The sequence below is a fragment of the Mobula birostris genome, chromosome 31 (genome assembly GCF_030028105.1).
Source record: "Mobula birostris isolate sMobBir1 chromosome 31, sMobBir1.hap1, whole genome shotgun sequence".
NCBI lineage: Eukaryota > Metazoa > Chordata > Chondrichthyes > Myliobatiformes > Myliobatidae > Mobula > Mobula birostris.
In genome coordinates, this window is record NC_092400.1 from 38,879,777 (window position 1) to 38,900,007 (window position 20,231).

General features: G+C 41.2%; 1 protein-coding gene across 6 annotated transcripts in view; it reads left to right on the forward strand.

Annotated features, from left to right (window-relative positions):
* chek2 (checkpoint kinase 2) overlaps nucleotides 1–20,231 on the forward strand; it is a 96,220-nt gene that overhangs the window by 51,318 nt on the left and 24,671 nt on the right. For all 6 annotated transcript variants that reach the window (XR_011883675.1, XM_072247579.1, XM_072247576.1 and 3 more), the window contains 2 exons: nucleotides 15,892–15,978; nucleotides 19,392–19,555. Coding sequence is in view for 5 of the 6 variants with exons in the window: in XM_072247579.1 (XP_072103680.1) it covers nucleotides 15,892–15,978; nucleotides 19,392–19,555 (251 nt within the window). In the remaining variant the exon portion in view is untranslated. The remainder of the gene's footprint in view (nucleotides 1–15,891; nucleotides 15,979–19,391; nucleotides 19,556–20,231) is intronic.

A 20,231-nucleotide genomic window follows, 5' to 3' on the forward strand; every position in this document is an offset into this window, starting at 1 on the left:
ACTATTGAGGTGCCACAGGTATTGGTACTGGGTCTGTTGTTGTTTGTCATCTATATTACTAACCTGAATAATAATATGGTAAACTGGATCAGCAAATTTGCGGATGACACCAACATTAGGGGTGCAGTGGACAGCGAGGAAGCCTATCAAAGTTGGCAGTGGAATCTGGACCAGCTGGAAAAATGGGTCAAAAAAATGGCAGAATGAATTGAATGCAGCAAAGTGTGAGGAGTTGCGCTGTGGGAGAACCAACTAGGGTAAGTCTTGCATGGTGAGTGGTAGGGCACTGAGGTGTGTGGTAGAACAGGGATCTGGGAATACAGATGAGAATTCCTTGAAATTTGCATCATAGGTCGATAGGGTCATAAAGCTGTTGGCACATTGACCTTCATAGCTCAATGAAGGTTTATTGATTAAGTAATACAGGAGTTTGGATGTTATGTTGAAATTGTGTAAGATGTTGATGAGGCTTAATTTAGAGTATTGTGTGAGTTTTGGTCACCTACCTACAGGAAAAATGTAAGTAAAATTGAAAGAGCGCAGAGAAAATTTACAAGAATGTTGGTGGGACTTGAGCGCTTGAGTTATAGGGAAATAAGTTAGAACTTTTTTCCCTGGTACGTTGGAGAATGAGGGGAGGTTTTAGAGGTATACACAATTGAGGGGTATCGATAGGGTAAATGAAAGCAGGCTTTTTCCACTGAGGTTGGGTAAAACAGTAACTAGAGGTCATGGGTTAAGGGTGAAAAGTGAAATGTTTAAGGCATAGGTTTCCAACCTTTTTTATGCCATGGACCCCTACAATTATCCAGAAGGTCTGTAGACCCTGGGTTGGGAACCCCTAGACTTTAAGCGGAACATGAGTAGGAACTTCTTCGCTCAGAGGACAACGAGAGTGTGGAACAAGCTGCCAGTGTATATGGTCGGATTTCAACACATTAAAGAGAAATTTGGATCGGTATATGGATGGGAAAGGTACGAAGGGCTGTGGTTCTGTTGTAGGTTGATGGGACTAGGCAGATCAGTGCTTCTGTGCAGACGAGATAGGCCTGTTTCTGTGCTGTAGTGTCCCATGATTCTACAGCTTATATACAGTTGCAAGAAAAAGTTTGTGAACCCTTTGCAATTACCTGGTTTTCTGCATTAATTACTCAAAATGTGGCCTGATCTTCATCTAAATCACAAATAGACAAACACAATCTGCCTAATCTAATAACACACAAACAAATGTACTTTTCATGTCTTTATTGAACACATTGTTTGATCACTCACTGTACAGGCTGGAAAAGGTATGTAAGCGCTTGTATTTAATAACTGATTAAAACCTCCTTTGGCAGTAATAACCTCTACCAAACATTTCCTGTAGCTGCGAGGAGGAATCCTAGACCATTCCTCCATACTAAACTGTTCCAGTTCATCAGTATTTATGGGATATGTTGCATGACCAGCTCTCTTCAGGTAACGCCACAGCATCTCAATTGGTTTAAGGTCTGGTCTCTGACTTGGCTATTCCAAAACACAAATATTCTTCTTTTTTGATCATTCTGTTATTTATTTACTCTTGTCTTCTGGATTATTGTCTTGTTGCATCATCCAACTTCTGTTAAGCTTCAGGTGACAGACTGCTACACTGATGTTCTACTCTAAAGTGTCTTGATACAATTTTGAATTACTGTTCCCTCAATGATTGTAACCTGTCCAGGCCCTGAGGCAGCAAAGCAGCCCCAAACCATCATGGTTCTTCCACCATGCTTCACAGTTGGGATGAGGTTTTGGTGTTGGTGTGCATTAACCTTCTTCCTCCAAACATAGCGCTCTGCATTTCTGCCAAAAATTTTAACTTTTGTCTCATTTGTCCACAAAGCATTGTGGAGCATCCAGATGGTCTTTGCAAATTTGAGATTAGATTAGATTAGATTAGATTATGAGGATACGCATTCCTCTTTTATTGTCATTTAGTAATGCATGCATTAAGAAATGATACAATATTCCTCTGGTGTGATATCACAAAACACAGAACAGACCAAGACTGAAAAAACTAACAAAACCACATAATTATAACATATAGTTACAACAGTGCAACAGTACCATAACTTGATGAAGAATAGTCCATGGCACAGTAAAAAGAGTTCAAAGTTTCTTGAAAGTCTCACATCTCGCACAGACAGGAGAAGGAAGAAAACTCTCCCTGCCATGCCTGACCACAGTCCGACTCTGAGTCATCCGAAAACTTCGAGCCTCCAATCAGCCCTCCGACATCAAGTACCGAGCACCATCTCTATCTGAACGATTCGACCTCAGTCTCGGTCGCCAGCAGCAGGCAAAGCCGGAGATTTTGAGACCTTCCCTCCGGAAGATTCTCGATCGCCCAGTAACAGCGGCAGCGAACTGGCGTTTCAGAAATTTCTCCAGATGTTCCTCTGTGCTTTCACGTCTGTCTCCATCAAATCAGAATTGTCCATGGCCCCTATTTAACGGATACGATATCATTTTCGCTGGAGAGCTGCGTGTGCACGGCGCACTGCTATCTTCTCCTCCTGCCAGTTTGGAGCAGTGCTGTTGTTTATTTTCTGGAGAGCTGTGGTTTCCTCCGTGATGTCCTTCCATGAACATCATTCTAGTTAAGTGTTTTACTTACCTGAACACTTTAGCAAGTTCTAGAGGTTTCTGCAGGTTTTTGCTGTTACCCTTGGGTTCTTTTTCACCTCCTTCAGCGTTGCATGTTGTGCTCTTGGTGTGATCTTTGTAGGACATCCACTCCTGGGGAGAGTAGCAACAGTATTGACTTTCTTCCATTTGGAGTCGATTTCTCTTGCTGTGGACTGATGAAAACTCAGGTCTTTAGAAATGCTTTTGTAACCTTTTCTAACTTCATGCATCTGTACAATTCTTCTAAGATCCTCTGAAAGTTGTTTTGACCGAGGCACGGTGCACATAAACAGATCTTTCTTGAGGAGCACAGGCTTTGTCAGTAACCTTACTCCAGGAGTCCCCATCCTTTTTTGCGCCACGGACCGGTTTAATATTGACAATATTCTTGCAGACCGGAATACAGGTGATAAGTCAACTGTAAGTCACTTATCAGTGGCTAATACACTCAATTTCGTTTCTAAAAGGGTTTATCTAACGAATTTAATATTAAACACAGTGCATATTTTCCTCGCATGAATGTAGTGATAAGTCAATTATAAGGGGGTTCCTTATGTCCAGTCTATTCCGCAATTTAGTTTTCGTTGCCTTCATTGCAGAAAACTCCGCTTCGCAGAGATGTGATGTTGGAAATGGAAGCAACGTTGTTGGTGCTTTTGTGGCTATCAGGATATTCAGCCTTGACTTTGATCCAGAATGCCAGCAGAGATGTTATGTCAAACATACTTTTCAGCTCGCCATCATTTGCAAGCTCCAGGAGTTGATCTTCTGACATGGATGATTCACTGGGGACATTCACAAATGGGTCACGGACCCATTCCTTTTCACGTCTTGGGTCATTTGCAGTTGGGAAGTAACGCTCGAATTCTGTTGTCAGCGAAGATAGGTGGTCGCGCACCAGCTGTGAGAAGGACGGTGCAGCCTCAGACTCTCCCAAAATCCTAGCTAATGTCGGGAACATGTCAAATATGCCCCATCCACTCGCCGTCCCCACAGTTCCAGTTTGGCTGTGAAAGCAGATACTTTATCTGCTAACTTGAAGACAGTTGTCATTCTCCCCTGAAGTGACAAATTGAGTTCATTGAGCAAGTTGAAGATGTCAAACAGATAAGCGAGTTTTGCTCTCCACTCCTCGTCACTGAAGTGTGCTGCCAGTGGTGACTTTTTTCTTTGAAGAGATCTCTGTAGCTGCTTTCTTATCTCAAAAACCCTGGCCAGGGCTCTTCCCTTGATAACCACCTGACTTCAGTGTGTAAGAGAAGGCGTTTGTGCTCTGCATCCATTTCCTCGCAAAGCTGCTCAAACAGATGTGAGTTCAGATCTTTTGCTTTGATGTGATTGATAACTTCAACAATGTCACTCAATACGCTGTTAAGATCAGGTGACATTTTTCGGCTAGCCAGCGTTTCCCTGTGTGTGACACAGTGTGTAGACTGGCATTCAGGAGCAACCCCTTTGACTCGGGTCGTGAAACCAGACTCATTAAGCCGTTCCAACAGCTGTGCTTCGATGTCCTCCGCTATGTCATCGATTCTTCTTGAAACTGGTAGCTGAAAGAGAAACCTGTGCCATCTTGTTAGCTCGAGGAATTCTGCAGATGCTGGAAATTCAAGCAACACACATCAAAGTTGCTGGTGAAGGCAGCAAGCCAGGCAGCATCTCTAGGAAGAGGTACAGTCGACATTTTAGGCCGAGACCCTTCGTCTGGACTCGTCGTAATTTCTGTTGAAGGAAGCTTCCTTTTTTTTTTGGCCTCAGCTGTCTCTGCGTTATCATCATCGTTTGGCCTTTTATGTCCCCTACCATCTCTTCCATAGAAACTCTAAAGCGACGTTTGTTTTTTACTCATCGAGTAGTTGCAGGTTAATGACTGACTGATGACCTCTTGTGAGTAATGGCCTCGCGTGCATTCAAGTTCAACAGTGAGTGTGACAGAGAATGAGGAAAGGTGCAGCTGACTCATATCGTTTCATATTGCCAAATCATATCGTTTCCTTGCGGCCCAGTAGCATATGCTTTGCGGCCTGGTGGTTGGGGACCACTGCCTTACTCTGTGTGTCTTTTTTTAAATGGCAGGGCACCTCAACAACATGCACATCTAATCTCAGCTCATTAACTGAAATACCTGACTCCAAATAGCTTTTGTAGAAGCCATTACTCCAGAGATTCATATACCCTTTGGAACCTAGACTGTGATCATTTAAATGGTGTACTCAATATTGATGATGAAGTACCATTGTTTGTGGTTTATTAGTTTATTAGGCAGATTGTGTTTGTCTATTATTATGACTTAAATGAGGATCAGACCACATTTTATGAGTAATTATTGCAAAGGGTTTACAAAATTTTTCTTGCAACTGCACAACTGCCCATATAGTGACACAGACATCCCACCTCTCCCGGAAGTTCCGGGAGTCTCCCGCATATTAATAGTGGCTCTCTGATGCCCGGATATTATATACAATATCACGGAAATCAATTTTTTGAGAGTGAGCGAGAGAAAGCATGAGAATGACCACGAGAGAGAGAGAGAGAGAGAGAGAGAGAGAGAGAGCACGTGCACGTGAGAGAGAGAAAGCAAGCGAGAGCGCGCGAGCGAGAGAGCGAGTGAGAAAGCAAGCGAGAGAGCACCATGGGAGAGTGTTCCAAAAAAAGAAAATATAAAATGTACCTCACCCCAGACTACCCTAAAGTGTACCCCTGCCTAACAGGGGTCAAAAATAATGACAGTGTTGCTCGCTGCACTGTTTGCAACAGTGACTTTTCTATTGCCCATGGTGGGTTAAAATGTAAGAGACGTGTTGAGGTGAGTTTAACAGGTGCCATTCGTTCATTAGCATAGTTAACGTTATTTAACCAGCTGGCTAGCTGCTAAGGAGCTACTATATTGCAGACATCCCACCTCTCCCGGTAGTCTCCCGCAAATTGATGGTGCTACCTCCCTGAAGTGAGTTTTTGCGGGGTGGGATGTCAGGTGACACTAGGTACAAGAGTGTCTGTACGTAGATAAAGTAGTGGTGGTTGGGGGTGTGGTGGTTAGTTACCTGTCCTGGGAGATGAAGATGGACTAAGACTTGATCATGGATGTGACGGTACTGTTTCTTTGTTGCACACATATAGACATTTGAACTTTTATATACAGTATCCACAGTGTTACACTCTATGGCAGTTCTAAGCCACTATGAAGTTTCTTGCTACATACCCTTTTCCTCTTCTCTTTATCTGCTGGAATATGCATATATTGCGCCAATTATAATTTTGCTTAGTTATTTTGGCAGTTAGACATTTAAACCTAAAAATAGATTGTAAAAATCCCTGATTTTTAATATATTTATGGTTGTTGAGGCTTAAAATATTCACATCCCATCAGCTTCCTAACGAATGGTCATACACGTGAACTTCATGTAGGGGCATGACCTTGTTATGCTACCAGACATCCCGGAGGGAATTTGGAATCTGAAAAGGAGATGGAAAGTATGGTACATTTAAACTGAAATTTATTAGTATTGATTTTGAAACCAGTTTGTTTTTAATTACCTTAATTTTCATTTCTTATTTGCATGCAGTCTGATGGATTAAGGATAAGAGTACATATATTCCCCATGGCATCATATGAGAGCCATACCTAGAGATCCCTGTTTAAAGTTTTCCCCCTTCCCCCTTCCTTTCCAGACCTGATGAAGGGGCTCAGCCTGAAACATCGATTGCTTGTTCCACAGATCCTACTACACAAAAGGATGCTGCATGATCTAAGTTCCTCCAGCATTTTGTGTATGTTGCTCTGCATTTTCAGCATCTGCAGAATCTCGTGTGTTTAGGATATCCTGTGTACTTGCACATCAGAAAATATGTTTATTCAGTATGTTGTTAGGAAGTAGTTTGAAAGGGTTAATAAAATCGTCTCACCTCAAGAAGGCTGGAATACAAGGAAGTTGTATTTCATTTGGATACTGCCTCATTTATATTAAGTTTTGGGCATCACACCTCAGTAGCTTTCAAGATTTATTTATTATCAAAGAATGTATAAATTGTACAACCTTGAGATTTGCTTGCTTACGGGTAGCCACAAAGCAAGAAACCCAAAAGAACCCAATTAAAGAAAAAAAGAATAAAATAAAAATCAAAGAGGAAAAAAAACATGCAAGAAATTTAAGTCAACAAAAACAGCATTCCGAACCAAAATTGAATTCTCAGATCTGAACCCTGGAGTAAGCCTAAAGCCTTGCTTATCAGTTCATCATATTAGCGGGCACTGGGCACAGCATCTGGGTTAGTCCTCATAGCCTCAGCGCCATGCAGATGACCATTGTGGAGAACGAGCAAAATCGGCTCTCATCCCGACTGAAACCCTGTCTTTTCAGTCTATCTGAGCCGGTATTTAAATTGACCCAACAACAGAACAGCAAAAGGCTCTGGCATCCTGGAGAGAGGAGTGGCGATCGAGTGAAATTGGCTCTCACTTCCAATCTGGACTGGCATTTAAATTGTCTAGCAAATCATACCACTTTCTAGGACCCAGCTGCAGTGATGGACTCAGAGTTGAGACCACACTGCTCCTGGCCCAGATTCTGTCATCCAGCCTGAAGCCTTTCTCAAGCTCTTCAAATTGGCTCAAGGAAGAGACCGATTCAACCTTGCACCTGAGCCAGTTGTACGCGCATCAGACCATGTCTTGCCAGGCCCTGACCTCTCCTTTCGGTGCCCAGAGCGATCCAATTTCGCACCCAGGCCAGCTGTACAGGCACCGAATCTCCTCTGCCCTCACTTCTCCTCACCACCCCCCCCCCCCCCCCCAATCCAGAACAATTCAACCTCACACACCCGGGCCAGATGTACGGGCATTGAATCTCCTCTGCCCTGACTTCTTCTCTCAGTGCACAGAGCGATCCACCCTCACACCCGGGCCAGTTGAAGAAGAGGTTTGGGTGATGTTACAGATGTTTAAACAAAAGGGATTTGATAGACTAGCTACAGCACAGTCATTACTTCCAGGACAAAGGAAATACTTTTAAAATTGGATTGAAGTCATCTTAGCTGCAAAATTTGGAAACTTTTGCCACCACTCGGTAGCGTTCTAAAATGCTCTCTAAAAGGTATGACACTGGGGTCAGTTGAAATCTTGAAGACTTGACTTCCACATTTATACAGCTACCTTGTTGAAAATAAGTTGCCTTTTATCAGCTGCACTTGTTTGCTAGTTTTGTGTTAGCTATATGAGGACCTCGTAAATCATTTAGTGATGTAGTTTCCAGCAGTCATCTTCCATTTAATTAATGTGTTTTATCATTTTCTTTCCAGTTATGCTGCATTTCCCAATGTCTGTCACACTCTCTTAACCTTTCAATGCCCTTTTAAATTCGCTCAGTTTGCTTCTTATCATGCAGACTTTGTTTTTGTACCACCCACAAATTTGGCTGTCATTTGCTACCTTCAAATCGTCAATATGGATTGCAAGCCCTGGTACTGATCCCTGTGGCAGTCCACTGACTAATTGCCAGCTTGTAGGTGATTCCTCCTTCCTTCCTGTGAGTTAGTCAACCCTCTATCCACGTTACTTCCAAAACCATGTTCTTCTCTTGCAAAGTAATTGTTTGTTTGGGGCACTTTGAGGAATGCTTTTTCTGAAAATTCAAATATATTACGTCTGCTGATTCCCTTAACCACTGGTATTTTGATGAAGAACTGTAGTAAACGTTTCAGACGCTATCCCTTGTGAAGCTACATTGATTCTGTCTGATGAAACATGATGATTTGAATGAGGAGAGCAAAAGTTTTTAAATCTATGGATGATGTGAAACCATCTGGATCAGAGGAACACAAAAGAAGCCTTCAAAGATTTGTTTAAGTTTAGGGAATGGACAGGTACATGTCAGATGCATATAACATGGCTAAATGTGAAATAATCCCACTTAAGCAAGAAGAATAGAAGGGCAAAGTATTATGTACACAGTGATTGGAAAATTCTGAAGCACACAAGCAGCTGGTGGGAGTGAACACATCACTGAATGCAGACATGCAAGTGAAGAAAGCAGTTAAGAAGGCACTAGAATATGTTTGCCTTTATTGCTTAAGATTTTTGAGTATGGAAGCAAAAATGACATTTGACATCACATCAAATACTATGTGCAGATTTGGTCTGCTTGCCTACGTATGTATGCCTTTTGTATGAGAGTGCAGTGGAGGTTTACCAGATTGATTCCTGAAGTGGCATGTGCAGAAAGATTGGGTTGACTCACTCTGAAGAATCTCACTGAAAGGGCTATTGAACCTGTAAAATTCTTAACCACGGAGCACAGTGGATGTCAATTCTCAGTATATTTAAGAAGGTACTTGGATTTCAGGAAATAAAAAGCCTTAAGAACTGCCTCCCAGGTGCCAGGGTCCAAGATGTTTCAGATCGCGTCCAAGATAACCTGCAGTGGGAGGGAGCCAGAGGTCATGATACATATTGGTACCAATGACATAGGTAGGAAAAGGAAAGAGCTCCTGAAAAAAGTCAGGGAGTTAGGAAGAAAGTTGAGAAGCAGGACTGCATAGGTAGTAATCTCGGGATTACTGCCTGTGAGTACAAGAATAGAATGAGGTGGAGGATAAATGCTTGGCTGAGGGATTGGAGTAGGGGGCAGGGATTCAGATTTCTGGATCATTGGGACCTCTTTTGGGGCAGGTGTGACCTGTACAAAAAGGACGGGTTGCACTTGAATCCCAGGGGGACCAATATCCTGGCAGGGAGGTTTGTTAAGGCTACTGGGGAGCGTTTAAGCTAGAAATGTTGGGGGGCGGGAACCAAACCGAAGAGACTGGGGCAGAGGCGGTTGGCACACAAATAGAGAAAGCTTGGAGACAGTGTCTGGGGGAGAATAGGCAGGTGATAGAGAAGGGATGTGCTCAGACGGACGGTTTGAGATAATGTCCATTTTAATGCAAGGAGTATTGTGAACAAAGTGGATGAGCTTAGAGTGTAGATCAGTACTTGGAGCTATGATGTGGTGGCCATTACAGAGACTTAAATGGCTCAGGGGCAGGAATGGTTACTTCAAGTACCCAGTTTTAGATGTTTCAGAAAGGACAGGGAGGGAGGCAAAAGAGGTGGGGCGAGGTACTGTTGATCAGAGATAGTGTCACGGCTGCAGAAAAGGTGGACATCATGGAGGGATTATCTACTGAGTCTCTGTGGGTGGAGGTTAGGAACAGGAAAGGGTCAATAACTTTATTGGGTGTTTTTTATAGGCCGCCCAATAGTAACAGGGATATCGAGGAGCATTTAGGGAAACAGATCCTGGAAAGGTGTAATAGTAACAGAGTTGTCATGATGGGAGATTTTAATTTCCCGGATATCGATTGACATTTCCCTAGAGCAAGGGGTTTAGATGGCGTGGAGTTTGTTAGGTGTGTTCAGGAAGGTTTCTTGAAACAGTATCTAGATAAGCCTACAAGAGGAGAGACTGTACTTGATTTGGTATTGGGAAATGAACCTGGTCAGGTGTCAGATCGCTCAGTGGGAGTGCATTTTGGAGATAGTGATCATAATTTTATCTCCTTTACAATAGCATTGGAGAGAGATAGGAATAGACAAGTTAGAAAAGCATTTAATTGGAGTAAGGGGAATTATGAGGCTATCAGGCAGGAACTTGGAAGCCTAAATTGGGAACAGATGTTCTCAGGGAAAAGTACGGAAGAAATGTGGCAAATGTTCAGGGGATATTTGTGTGGAGTTCAGTATAGGTACGTTCCAATAAGACAGGTAAGTTATGGTAGGGTACAGGAACCGTGGTGTACAAAGGCTGTAGTAAATCTAGTCAAGAAGAAAAGAAAAGTTTACAACAGGTTCAGAGAGCTAGGTAGTGTTAGAGATCGAGAAGATTATAAGGCTAACAGGAAGGAGCTAAAGAAGGAAATTAGAAGAGCCAGAAGGGGCCATGAGAAGTCCTTGGCAGGCAGGATTAAGGAAAACCCCAAAGTATTTTACAATTATGTGAAGTGCAAGAGGATAAGATATGAAAGAATAGGACCTATCGAGTGTGACAGTGGGAAAGTGTGCATGGAACCAGAGGAAATAGCAGAGGTACTTAAGTATTCACTATGGAAAAGGATCTTGGTGATTGTAGTGATGACTTGCAGCGGACTGAAAAGCTTGGGCATGTAGATATTAAGAAAGAGGATGTGCTGGAGCTTTTGGAAAGCATCTAATTGGATAAGTCGCCAGGACCAGATGAGATGTACCCCAGGCTGCTGTGGGAGGCGAGAGAGGAGATTGCTGAGCCTCTGGCGATGATCTTTGAATCATCAATGGGAATGGGAGAGGTTCCGGAGGATTGGAGTGTTGCGGATGTTGTTCCCTTATTCAAGAAAGGGAGTAGAGATAGCCCAGGAAATTATAGACCAATGAGTCTTACTTCAGTGGTTGGTAAGTTGATGGAGAAGATCCTGAGAGGTAGGATTTATGAACATTTGGAGATGTATAATATGATTAGGAATAATCAGCATGGTTTTGTCAAGGGCAGGTTGTGCCTTACGAGCCTGATTGAATTTTTTGAGGATGTGACTAAACGCATTGATGAAGGAAGAGCTGTAGATGTAGTGTATATGGATTTCAGCAAGGCATTTGATAAGGTACCACATGCAAGGCTTATTGAGAAAGTAAGAAGGCATGGGATCCAAGGGGACATTGCTTTCTGGATCCAGAACTGGCTTGCCCACAGAAGGCAAAGTGTGGCTGTACACGGGTCATATTCTGCACGAAGGTCAGTGACCAATGGAGTGCCTCAGGGATCTGTTCCGGGGCCCTTACTCTTCGTGATTTTTATAAATGACCTGTGAGGAAGTGGAGGGATGAGTTAGTAAGTTTGTTGATGACACAAAAGTTGGAGGTGTTGTGGATAGTGTGGAGGGCTGTCAGAGGTTACAGCGGGACATTGATAGGATGCAAAATTGGGCTGAGAAGTGGCAGATGGAATTCAATCCAAATAAGTGTGAAGTGGTTCATTTTGGTAGGTGAAATATGATGGCAGAATATTGTATTAATGGTAAGACTCTTGGCAGTGTGGAGTATCAGAGGGATCTTGGGGTCCGAGTCCAGAGGACGCTCAAAGCAGCTGCGCAGGTTGATTCTGTGGTAAGAAGGCATACAGTGTATTGGCCTTCATTAATTATGGAATTGCATTTAGGAGTTGAGAGGTAATGTTGCGGCTATATTGGACCCTGGTCCGACCCCACTTGGAGAACTGTGCTCAGTTCTGGTCGCCTCACTACGGGAAGGATGTAGAAGCCATAGAAAGGGTGCAGAGGAGATTTACAAGGATGTCGCCTGGAGTGGGGAGCATGCCTTATGAAAACAGGTTGAGTGAACTCAGCCTTTTCTCCTTGGAGTGATGGAGGATGAGAGGTGACCTGATAGAGGTGTATAAGATGATGAGATGGTGCATTGATCGTGTGGATAGTCAGAGGCTTTTTCCCAGGGCTGAAATGTCTAGCACGAGAGTGCACAGTTTTAAGGGCCGTTATTCCTTCTCTAATGTTTGGAGACTATTAAATGTTATATATTCATCCTTTTCTAAGACTCCCCAATGTGTTGTCTCTCTCGATGCTGAAACGGCATTTGACTGAGTTGAATGGAAATACTTACTTAACGTTTTAGAGAAATTCAGCTTTGGTATTAATTTTAATAAGTGGATCAGAATGATATATAAAAGCTCTATTGCTACTGTTATTACCAATAGTTGCTGATCTTTCTTTCGGCTTTCGTGGGGTACGAGACAAGGATGTCCGTTAAGTCCCTTGTTATTTAATTTGGTGCTGGAATCCTTGGCTATTGCACTTCGTGAAGCTAAAGATATCCATGGAATTTTCATAAATGGGACTATTCATAAGATCTCCCTTTATGCTGACGATCTCTTAGTTTATATTTTGAATCCTGAAGAATCCATTCCTAGTTTATTGAAACTATTAAACGAATTTGGAAAGTTTTTGGGATATAAACTAAACCTTCATAAAAGTGAATTGTTTCCCCTAAATGATTCTGCTTCTATATATGATGACATTCCTTTTAGAGTTATGGACTCTTAAATATTTAGGTATTATTACTAAAAATCATAAAGCTAATTTGATTCCTTTAGTGGATTTTATGAAGCAATTATTTTGTAGATGGAATCCACTTACACTTTCGTTCGCTGGCCAAATTCATGCAGTTAAAATGATGATTTTACCGAAATTTTTATTTGTGTTTCAAAATATTTTTTTTAAACTAAGAAGTTTTTTGATCAGGTTGACTCTATCATTTCATCTTTTGTTTGGAATAATAAAAGACCAAGAATTGGTAATATCATTTACAAAAAATTAAAAAAGAATAGATGTCTTGCTCTGCTTAATTTAAGAATGTATTATTGGGCTGTTAATATACATTATATGTGTTTTTGGTTATATTGGGCTGATAAAAATGAATGACCACCTTGGGCTGATTTGGAATTGAAAGCTGTGAAACAGTTTCACTTAACCTCGTTATTTGGAGTTTGTCTACCTGTACAACTGGCCAAAATTGCTAATTTAAATGTATATCCTGTGATTAAGCAGTCATTACGAATTTGGTTCCAGTTTCATAATTTTTTTAATCTCAAAAAATTTAAACTTTTTAGTTTGATCGAAATTTATTTCGTTAAGTGAACCTACCTTTCTTCTTTGGAGGAATAAAGGAGTTTATTCCTTCATGGATCTGTTCCAAGATGGCCGATTGATGTCTTTTGAGCAATTAGTAACTAAATACTCCCTCTCATACTCACATTTCCTGCAATATCTTCAGGTCAGATGCTTCTTACAAGAATATTTAAATAATTTCCATATATATAGGATTCTGACCTGTTAGATATTATTTTAGAAATGAACCCTTTAGTGAAAGGTTTTATTGGGAAAAATTATAATTTATTGTTGCAACAGCACAATTACCCTTCACTTAAGATTAAGCAAGATTGGGAGAGAGAGCTTAACATGACCTTGATAAGAGGATTGGTTGCGGATTTTGAAGTTGGTTAACTCTTCGATCATTGCCAGTCACAGTTTAATTCAATTTAAAATTGTACGCTGTTACTATTTGACAAAGGAGAGGCTGTTTAAATGTTTCCTAATGTTGATAGTAAAACCGAGACAGCTACATTGACACATTTGTTTTGGTCGTGTTCTGTATTGAAACATTTTTGGAAATCTATTTTCTCTGCAATTTCAAAAGTTTTAAAAATTAATTTACAACCTAATAAACTGACAGTTTTGTTTGGTATAATCCTTCAATATATTTATGGTATTTCTCTATTAGACCAACATGTAATTGCATTCATTACATTGTTGGCCAGAAGGGCTATTTTGTTGAAATGGAAAGATGCTTCTGCTCCTACTTTGATACAATGGTTCTCTCAGGTGATGCTATGTCTTAGTTTGGAGGAAATCAGAAGTCGAACTTTTGATCCTCGATTTGATTTCGAGAAAAGGTGGGGTTCATTTGCCCGCTACTATCATCTGGTTTGAGTTAATTAATATGGTTTTCTTCCGATTTTTGTTTAAATGGATTTGAGTTGGCAGATTGCTGTTTGTCTTTTATGGAAGCTTGTGACATATAGCTCTGGGGTTGTGCTCCCAATGGGGTCTTTTTTCGTTCTTTTTTTAGTTAGTAGGGGTTTTTTTCTCTTAGTAGGGGTTCTTTTTTTTCTTTCAAAAAAATATTCTTAACACTTTTTTTCTTATTATTATTGATATATTGCTTAGCTTTGTTAATCCATTATTTGCTAATTTAATTCTTCATTGTACATATTGACATTAAGACTTGATTACCTTAATGTATTTTTTGTTGATCTTTAATAATAATGAATAAAAAAGAGTTTAAAAAATGTAAAATAGAGGTGTATAAGATGATGAGAGGCATTGATCGTGTGGATAGTCAGAGGCTTTTTCCCAGGGCTGAAATGGTTGCTGCAAGAGGACACAAGTTTAAGGTGCTGGGGAGTAGGTACAGAGATGTCAGGGGTAAAGTTTTTTAAAAACACAGAGAGTGGTGAGTGTGTGGAATGGGCTGCCGGCAACGGTGGTGGAGGCGGATATGGTAGGGTCTTTTAAGAGACTTTTGGATAGCTTAGAAAAATAGAGGGCTATGGGTAAGCCTAGTAATTTCTAAGGTAGGGACATGTTCGGCACAACTTTGTGGGCCAAAGGCCCTATATTGTGCTGTAGGTTTTCTGTGTTTCTATATTTCTGTGAACCACTGTTGCTATTTTCTATGAACATCAAACATTTAAAGAGTGCGACCATTTGCAAACTGAGCATTTTTTTGTAGAGAATGGTAATTAGTCATAAATGTTCATCAGGTTAAGTAATGTCCTTAAGAAAATAAAATACAGCACATATTACCAGTCTGGCAAGCACTTTGAAGACGCAGCTGATTCTGGGTGCTTTGTGAATTAGCTGCATTTTTAAGTTTTTTGTTTGAAGTTTATTTTCAATTTCTGTTCAAATGCAGCAGCTGCAATCTCAGGTTGGATGGAAGTTGGATTAATTGCGGAAGGTGATTATTTGAGGTCTTGTGTGTGTTGTCCATCTTTTTTAGAAATTGCACGTTGAAGGACACAACTTTTACAGAGCATGCTGTGTGAAGGGCTTGCAGCTTTATAAAACTGATTAGGCTTCACTTGGAGTATTTGCAGTCCTGGTCACTCAATTACAGGATGTGGAGGTTTTGGTGAGTGCAGAAAATGATCACCAGGATGCTGCCAGAATTAGAGAGTATATGCTATAGGGAGTGGTTGGACAAACTTGGATTATTTTCTCTGGAGTATGGATGCCTGAAGGACAACTTAATAGTCAAATCAGATGGTCAGACTCTTTCTCCCATGGTGGAAATATCTAATACTCAAGGAATAGCTTTCAGAAGAAAGTGGAGATGAGGTAAGAGGAGAGGCATGGGGCTTTATGTGGTGGTAAGTGTCTGGAATGTGTTGCCAGGGGATGATGGTGAAAGATGATAATGACGTTTAACAGACTTCTATAAGGATGCATGATGTATTGGGAATAGAGGGATTATGGAGAAGGGACAAGTTTCATTTGGCATCTTGATTGGCACACACACGAGCTAAAAGGGCTGTACAGGTGGTGTCCTTTACTTTCAAATACAAAAAAGGCATGTGGAATGCAGGAAATAATTATGTGGAGAGAGGATATTTTGGAGTAAATGTTGATAGTTAATTTATTCTATGATTCTACCTGCAGTATCTTCATGACAATAATATTACTCACAGAGATCTTAAGCCTGAAAATGTGTTGCTCAAAAGCAATGAGGAGAACTGCCTTCTTAAGGTAAGGATTGGAGCATATGTTGAGAGAACTAACATTATGAATATTAAGAGCATCTTGTTATTAAGAAGTTGCAATAATATTTTGTAGAGGTAAGATGGTGCTTAGACAAATGTCCCTATTGGACAAATTACATGGTGAGTATGTGAAATTCTACTTGATTTTGGGCTTCCACCCTTTTAAAATTCCAAATGGTGAGCCACATTCTCTAACTAGTTGCTTTCTGAGATGACCAGTGTGTGACTAATTCTGGACTGTATTTCAATTCCACTACCTATGCCATGCATAATGTGTAAATAGAAGCCACTCTTCCAAAGGTTCTGACCATTAAATATACCCACCTCCAGTTCACAAATGCATTTTCTTTATATTCTCTGATTATGCTGAGCAAGTTGAAATCATCCATTGCTTCCCCAACCTGCATTTCCTTCCTGCAACACACATAAAAGTTGCTGGTGAACGCAGCAAGCCAGGCAGCATCTCTAGGAAGAGGTGCAGTCGACGTTTCAGGCTGAGACCCTTCGTCAGGACTAACTGAAGAGTCTCAGCCTGAAACGTCGACTGCACCTCTTCCTAGAGATGCTGCCTGGCCTGCTGCGTTCACCAGCAACTTTTATGTGTGTCGCTTGAATTTCCAGCATCTGCAGAATTCCTGTTGTTTGCATTTCCTTCCTTCCTGTTTCTTGCTGATGATTTATTTTGTTGCTTTCTGTGTTGACCTCAGTTTTGTTGTACTGTTTCTGTGAACTGGCTTGGTGTTGTATATACACTGATGGTTCAAATTTAATTGGCATTCGACCGTACATGAATACCCATGAATGCAGCCAAACGAAATAGCATTACTCCAGGGCCAAGGTGCAAAACACAGTACCAACAGTCACAGACAGCACAAGGTACATATTGCACATATAAGATATCAGTAAAATACAGTCACATAAAAAATTAGTTCAAGACCCCAAGTCCATTAATGTTGCAGCAGTCTGCAGTCGAACACAATAGAGCTTTGTCTTCTTTCGAGCGAACACTGGGATGGCTTGGATGCCACGCTACACTGCCTCGGGTGTAGTGCACAGATTCTTGACACCTCTCCTGGGCAACTGTAAACAGGCGACATCACAGCTTGAGGATGAGTCCTGACTATGACTAAGGCCTCACCGTCCGCCAATAAATCAGTGAATTGAATCTACAGCATCCCACATTTACAATGTCATCAGGGTCTTGTGATCACAAAAAGGCAACTAAGAGGGTTCCGGTAACGTCATCGTCCAGAATAAAATAATAGCTCCTCTGGAAAAGCTCTTATTTTGCCCCGTTAAACTGCCAAATACAAGATCTCTCGAAAATATCTGAATTGGTAAGGGGGACAAGAATAGGGAAAAGGAACGGAGATAAAAAGAAGCATCACTGCGGAGCCTGTGGAGAAGGGGGGTGCAACGAGCGGTTCTCCTACACGAGCGCGTGGTAGCGAGGCTGATGCTGGGCCTTGTTCAGGCAAAGTGGCAAATTTAATAAAAATTCTGGAAGAGATACGGGAATTCCAAAAAGACATAAAGCAGCAACTGAATGATATCAAGTCAGAGCTCACCAACGTTAATCAAAAAACAGTGGTGACAGAGACACGAATTGAAAAGATGGAAGATCGAGTTCAAGATGTGGAATGGATGCTAAGTAAGATGATAAAAGTGTTAAATCAACAAGAAAATAAACTACTCGACCAAGAAGAAAGGTCACGACGGAAGAATATCAGGATATATAATGCTTCCGAAGGAGCGGAGGTGTTGTCTATGGTGGAGTTTGTAGAAAAGTTACTACGGGACACGCTGGAGATTCCCTCGACTATGGAACTTGACATTGAGAGAGTACTCTGCGCGCTCGTCCCGGGGCCTTCTGGAGACAGGGAAGATAAACTATGGTCAATAGTAATTAGATACCTTCGGTACGAAACCAAAGCAGAGATTCTCCGCAAGGCCTGGGGAAAGAAGAAGGTATTTTTGAATGAGAAATTAATATATTTTTTGATCAAGATGCCTACCAGGAGCATATTGGAGTCAATGATGTTGTCATCTACCTGCTGAACAGAACCTACTCCCATTTGGATAAACTGGGCAGCACTGTGAGGATCATGGTTTTTGATTTCTCAAGTGCCTTCAATACCGTACAGCCCTCATTGCTGGGGGTAAAGCTCTGTTCAATGCAGGTTGGCACTTCCACTGTATCCTGGATAATGGACCATCTGAGTGACAAACCACAGTTTGTGCGGCTTCAGAGCTGTGTGTAAGTATGGCTATAAGTAGCACTTGGGCCCCACAGGGGACTGTATTGGCTCCCTCGCTGTTTATCCTGTATACCTTGGACTTTAGAAACAACATTGTCATGTCATCTGCAAAAACTCCAGAGGACACAGCCTCAGAATAAAGGGGCATCCTTTTAGAATGAAGATGAGGAGGAATATTTTTAGCCAGACAGTAGTGAATCTGTAGAACTCATTGCCAAAGGCAGCTGTGGAGGCCAAGTCATGGGCATATTTAAGGCAGGGGTTGATAGATTCTTGATTAGTTAGGGCGTAAAGGGATACATTGAGAAGGCAGGTGATTGGGGCTGAAGGAAAATGGACCAGCCATGATGAAATGGCGGAGGAGACGCAGTGGGCCAAATTGCCGAATCTGCTATCTTATCTCTATCTTATGGTAATTATCCAGAAAATCTTTGGTTGGTCTGGCATTAATGCAGTATCTCTACATGCTGCTCTACTCCTCATACAAATTGCTTAAAAAATTTAATTCCCTACACAGAAATCTTTGGTACTCTTAAGTCTGAAGCATCTTTGCCTCGTCTCTAAGCACTAATTATTCTGCAGGGATATTACAGTGGTTTATTTTTATAGGTGATTTAACATGGCAGATGGAGAATTTAAAGTTGTTTTAAAAAGTGGAAATGAAAAGTTAGGGTTTTTAAATTTACATGAAATTAGAGGACTTCATTTTTTTTAAAAACTCATCTGATTCATTGACTTTCAGGGAAAGAAATCCTAACCTCATCTGCCCAATTTCTGACTCTGGACACATCAATGTGATTAATTCTTAAATGTCAACAGCAAGCAGCATTGTTGAACAAAAGGAGCAATAAGGATAAGTTATAAATGCTAGTGATGTCCACAGTCTGTGAGTGAATTTTTTTTGTTATATTGACATGTAATTTTCAGATCCAGGGACAAAGCAGATGTTCAAACCAGTTTACCATTCTATTTCGGATATTTGAAAGCCAGGTACAAGCTAGCTGTGTTTATGAAATACAGCTCCTCATAGTATTCCTCATTTTGAATCCATAATTACAAAACAAAGATTTGAGAGATTATTAGTCCATTGCTCAGTTGAGTTTAATTTTTAGAATGGGATCTTTTCCTCTCTCTTCTCAAGATTACAGATTTTGGTTTATCAAAGATCGTAGGAGAAGCCTCACTGATGAAGACGTTATGTGGAACACCCACCTATCTAGCTCCAGAGGTGCTGTTGGGTGCTGGAGCAGGCTCCTATTCTAAAGCGGTGGATTGCTGGAGCCTTGGAGTTATACTTTTCATTTGGTAGGTAACTTGACTTTTACTAAAAATTATCAATGGAAACTGGCTTTCCGAAAGTAAGTGATATTGAAGTAAACAAAAGTATTGGGTTTCTATGAATAAATAGTCTGTTGAAAGTAATATGTTGCATTTGATTTGGATCATAAGATCTTGGGAGCAGAATTGGGCCATTTGGCCCATCAAGTCGGCTCTGCCATTCAATCATGGCTGATCCTTTTTTTTCCCTCCTCAGCCCCACTCCCCGGCCTTCTCCCTGCAACCTTAAATGCCGTGTCTAATCAAGAACCTATCAAGCTCTGCCTTAAATATACCCAATGACCTGGCCTCCATAGCTGCTTGTGCTAACAAATTCCACAAATTCACCACCCTCTGGCTAAAGAAGTTTCTCCACATGTGTTTTAAATGGATGCCCCTCAATCCTGAGGCTGTGCCCTTTTATCCTTGATTTCCCTTACCATAAGAAACATCCTTTCCACATCTTCTCTGTGTAGGCCTTTCAACATTTGAAATGTTTCAATGAGATATCCCCCTCAACCTTCTAAATTCCAGCAAGTCCAGACAGAGATCTATCAAACGTTCCTTATATGATAACTCTTTCATTCCCAGAATCATCCTTGTGAACTTCCTCTGAACCTTCACCAATGCCAGCACATCTTAGGTGAGCCCAAACGTGTTCACA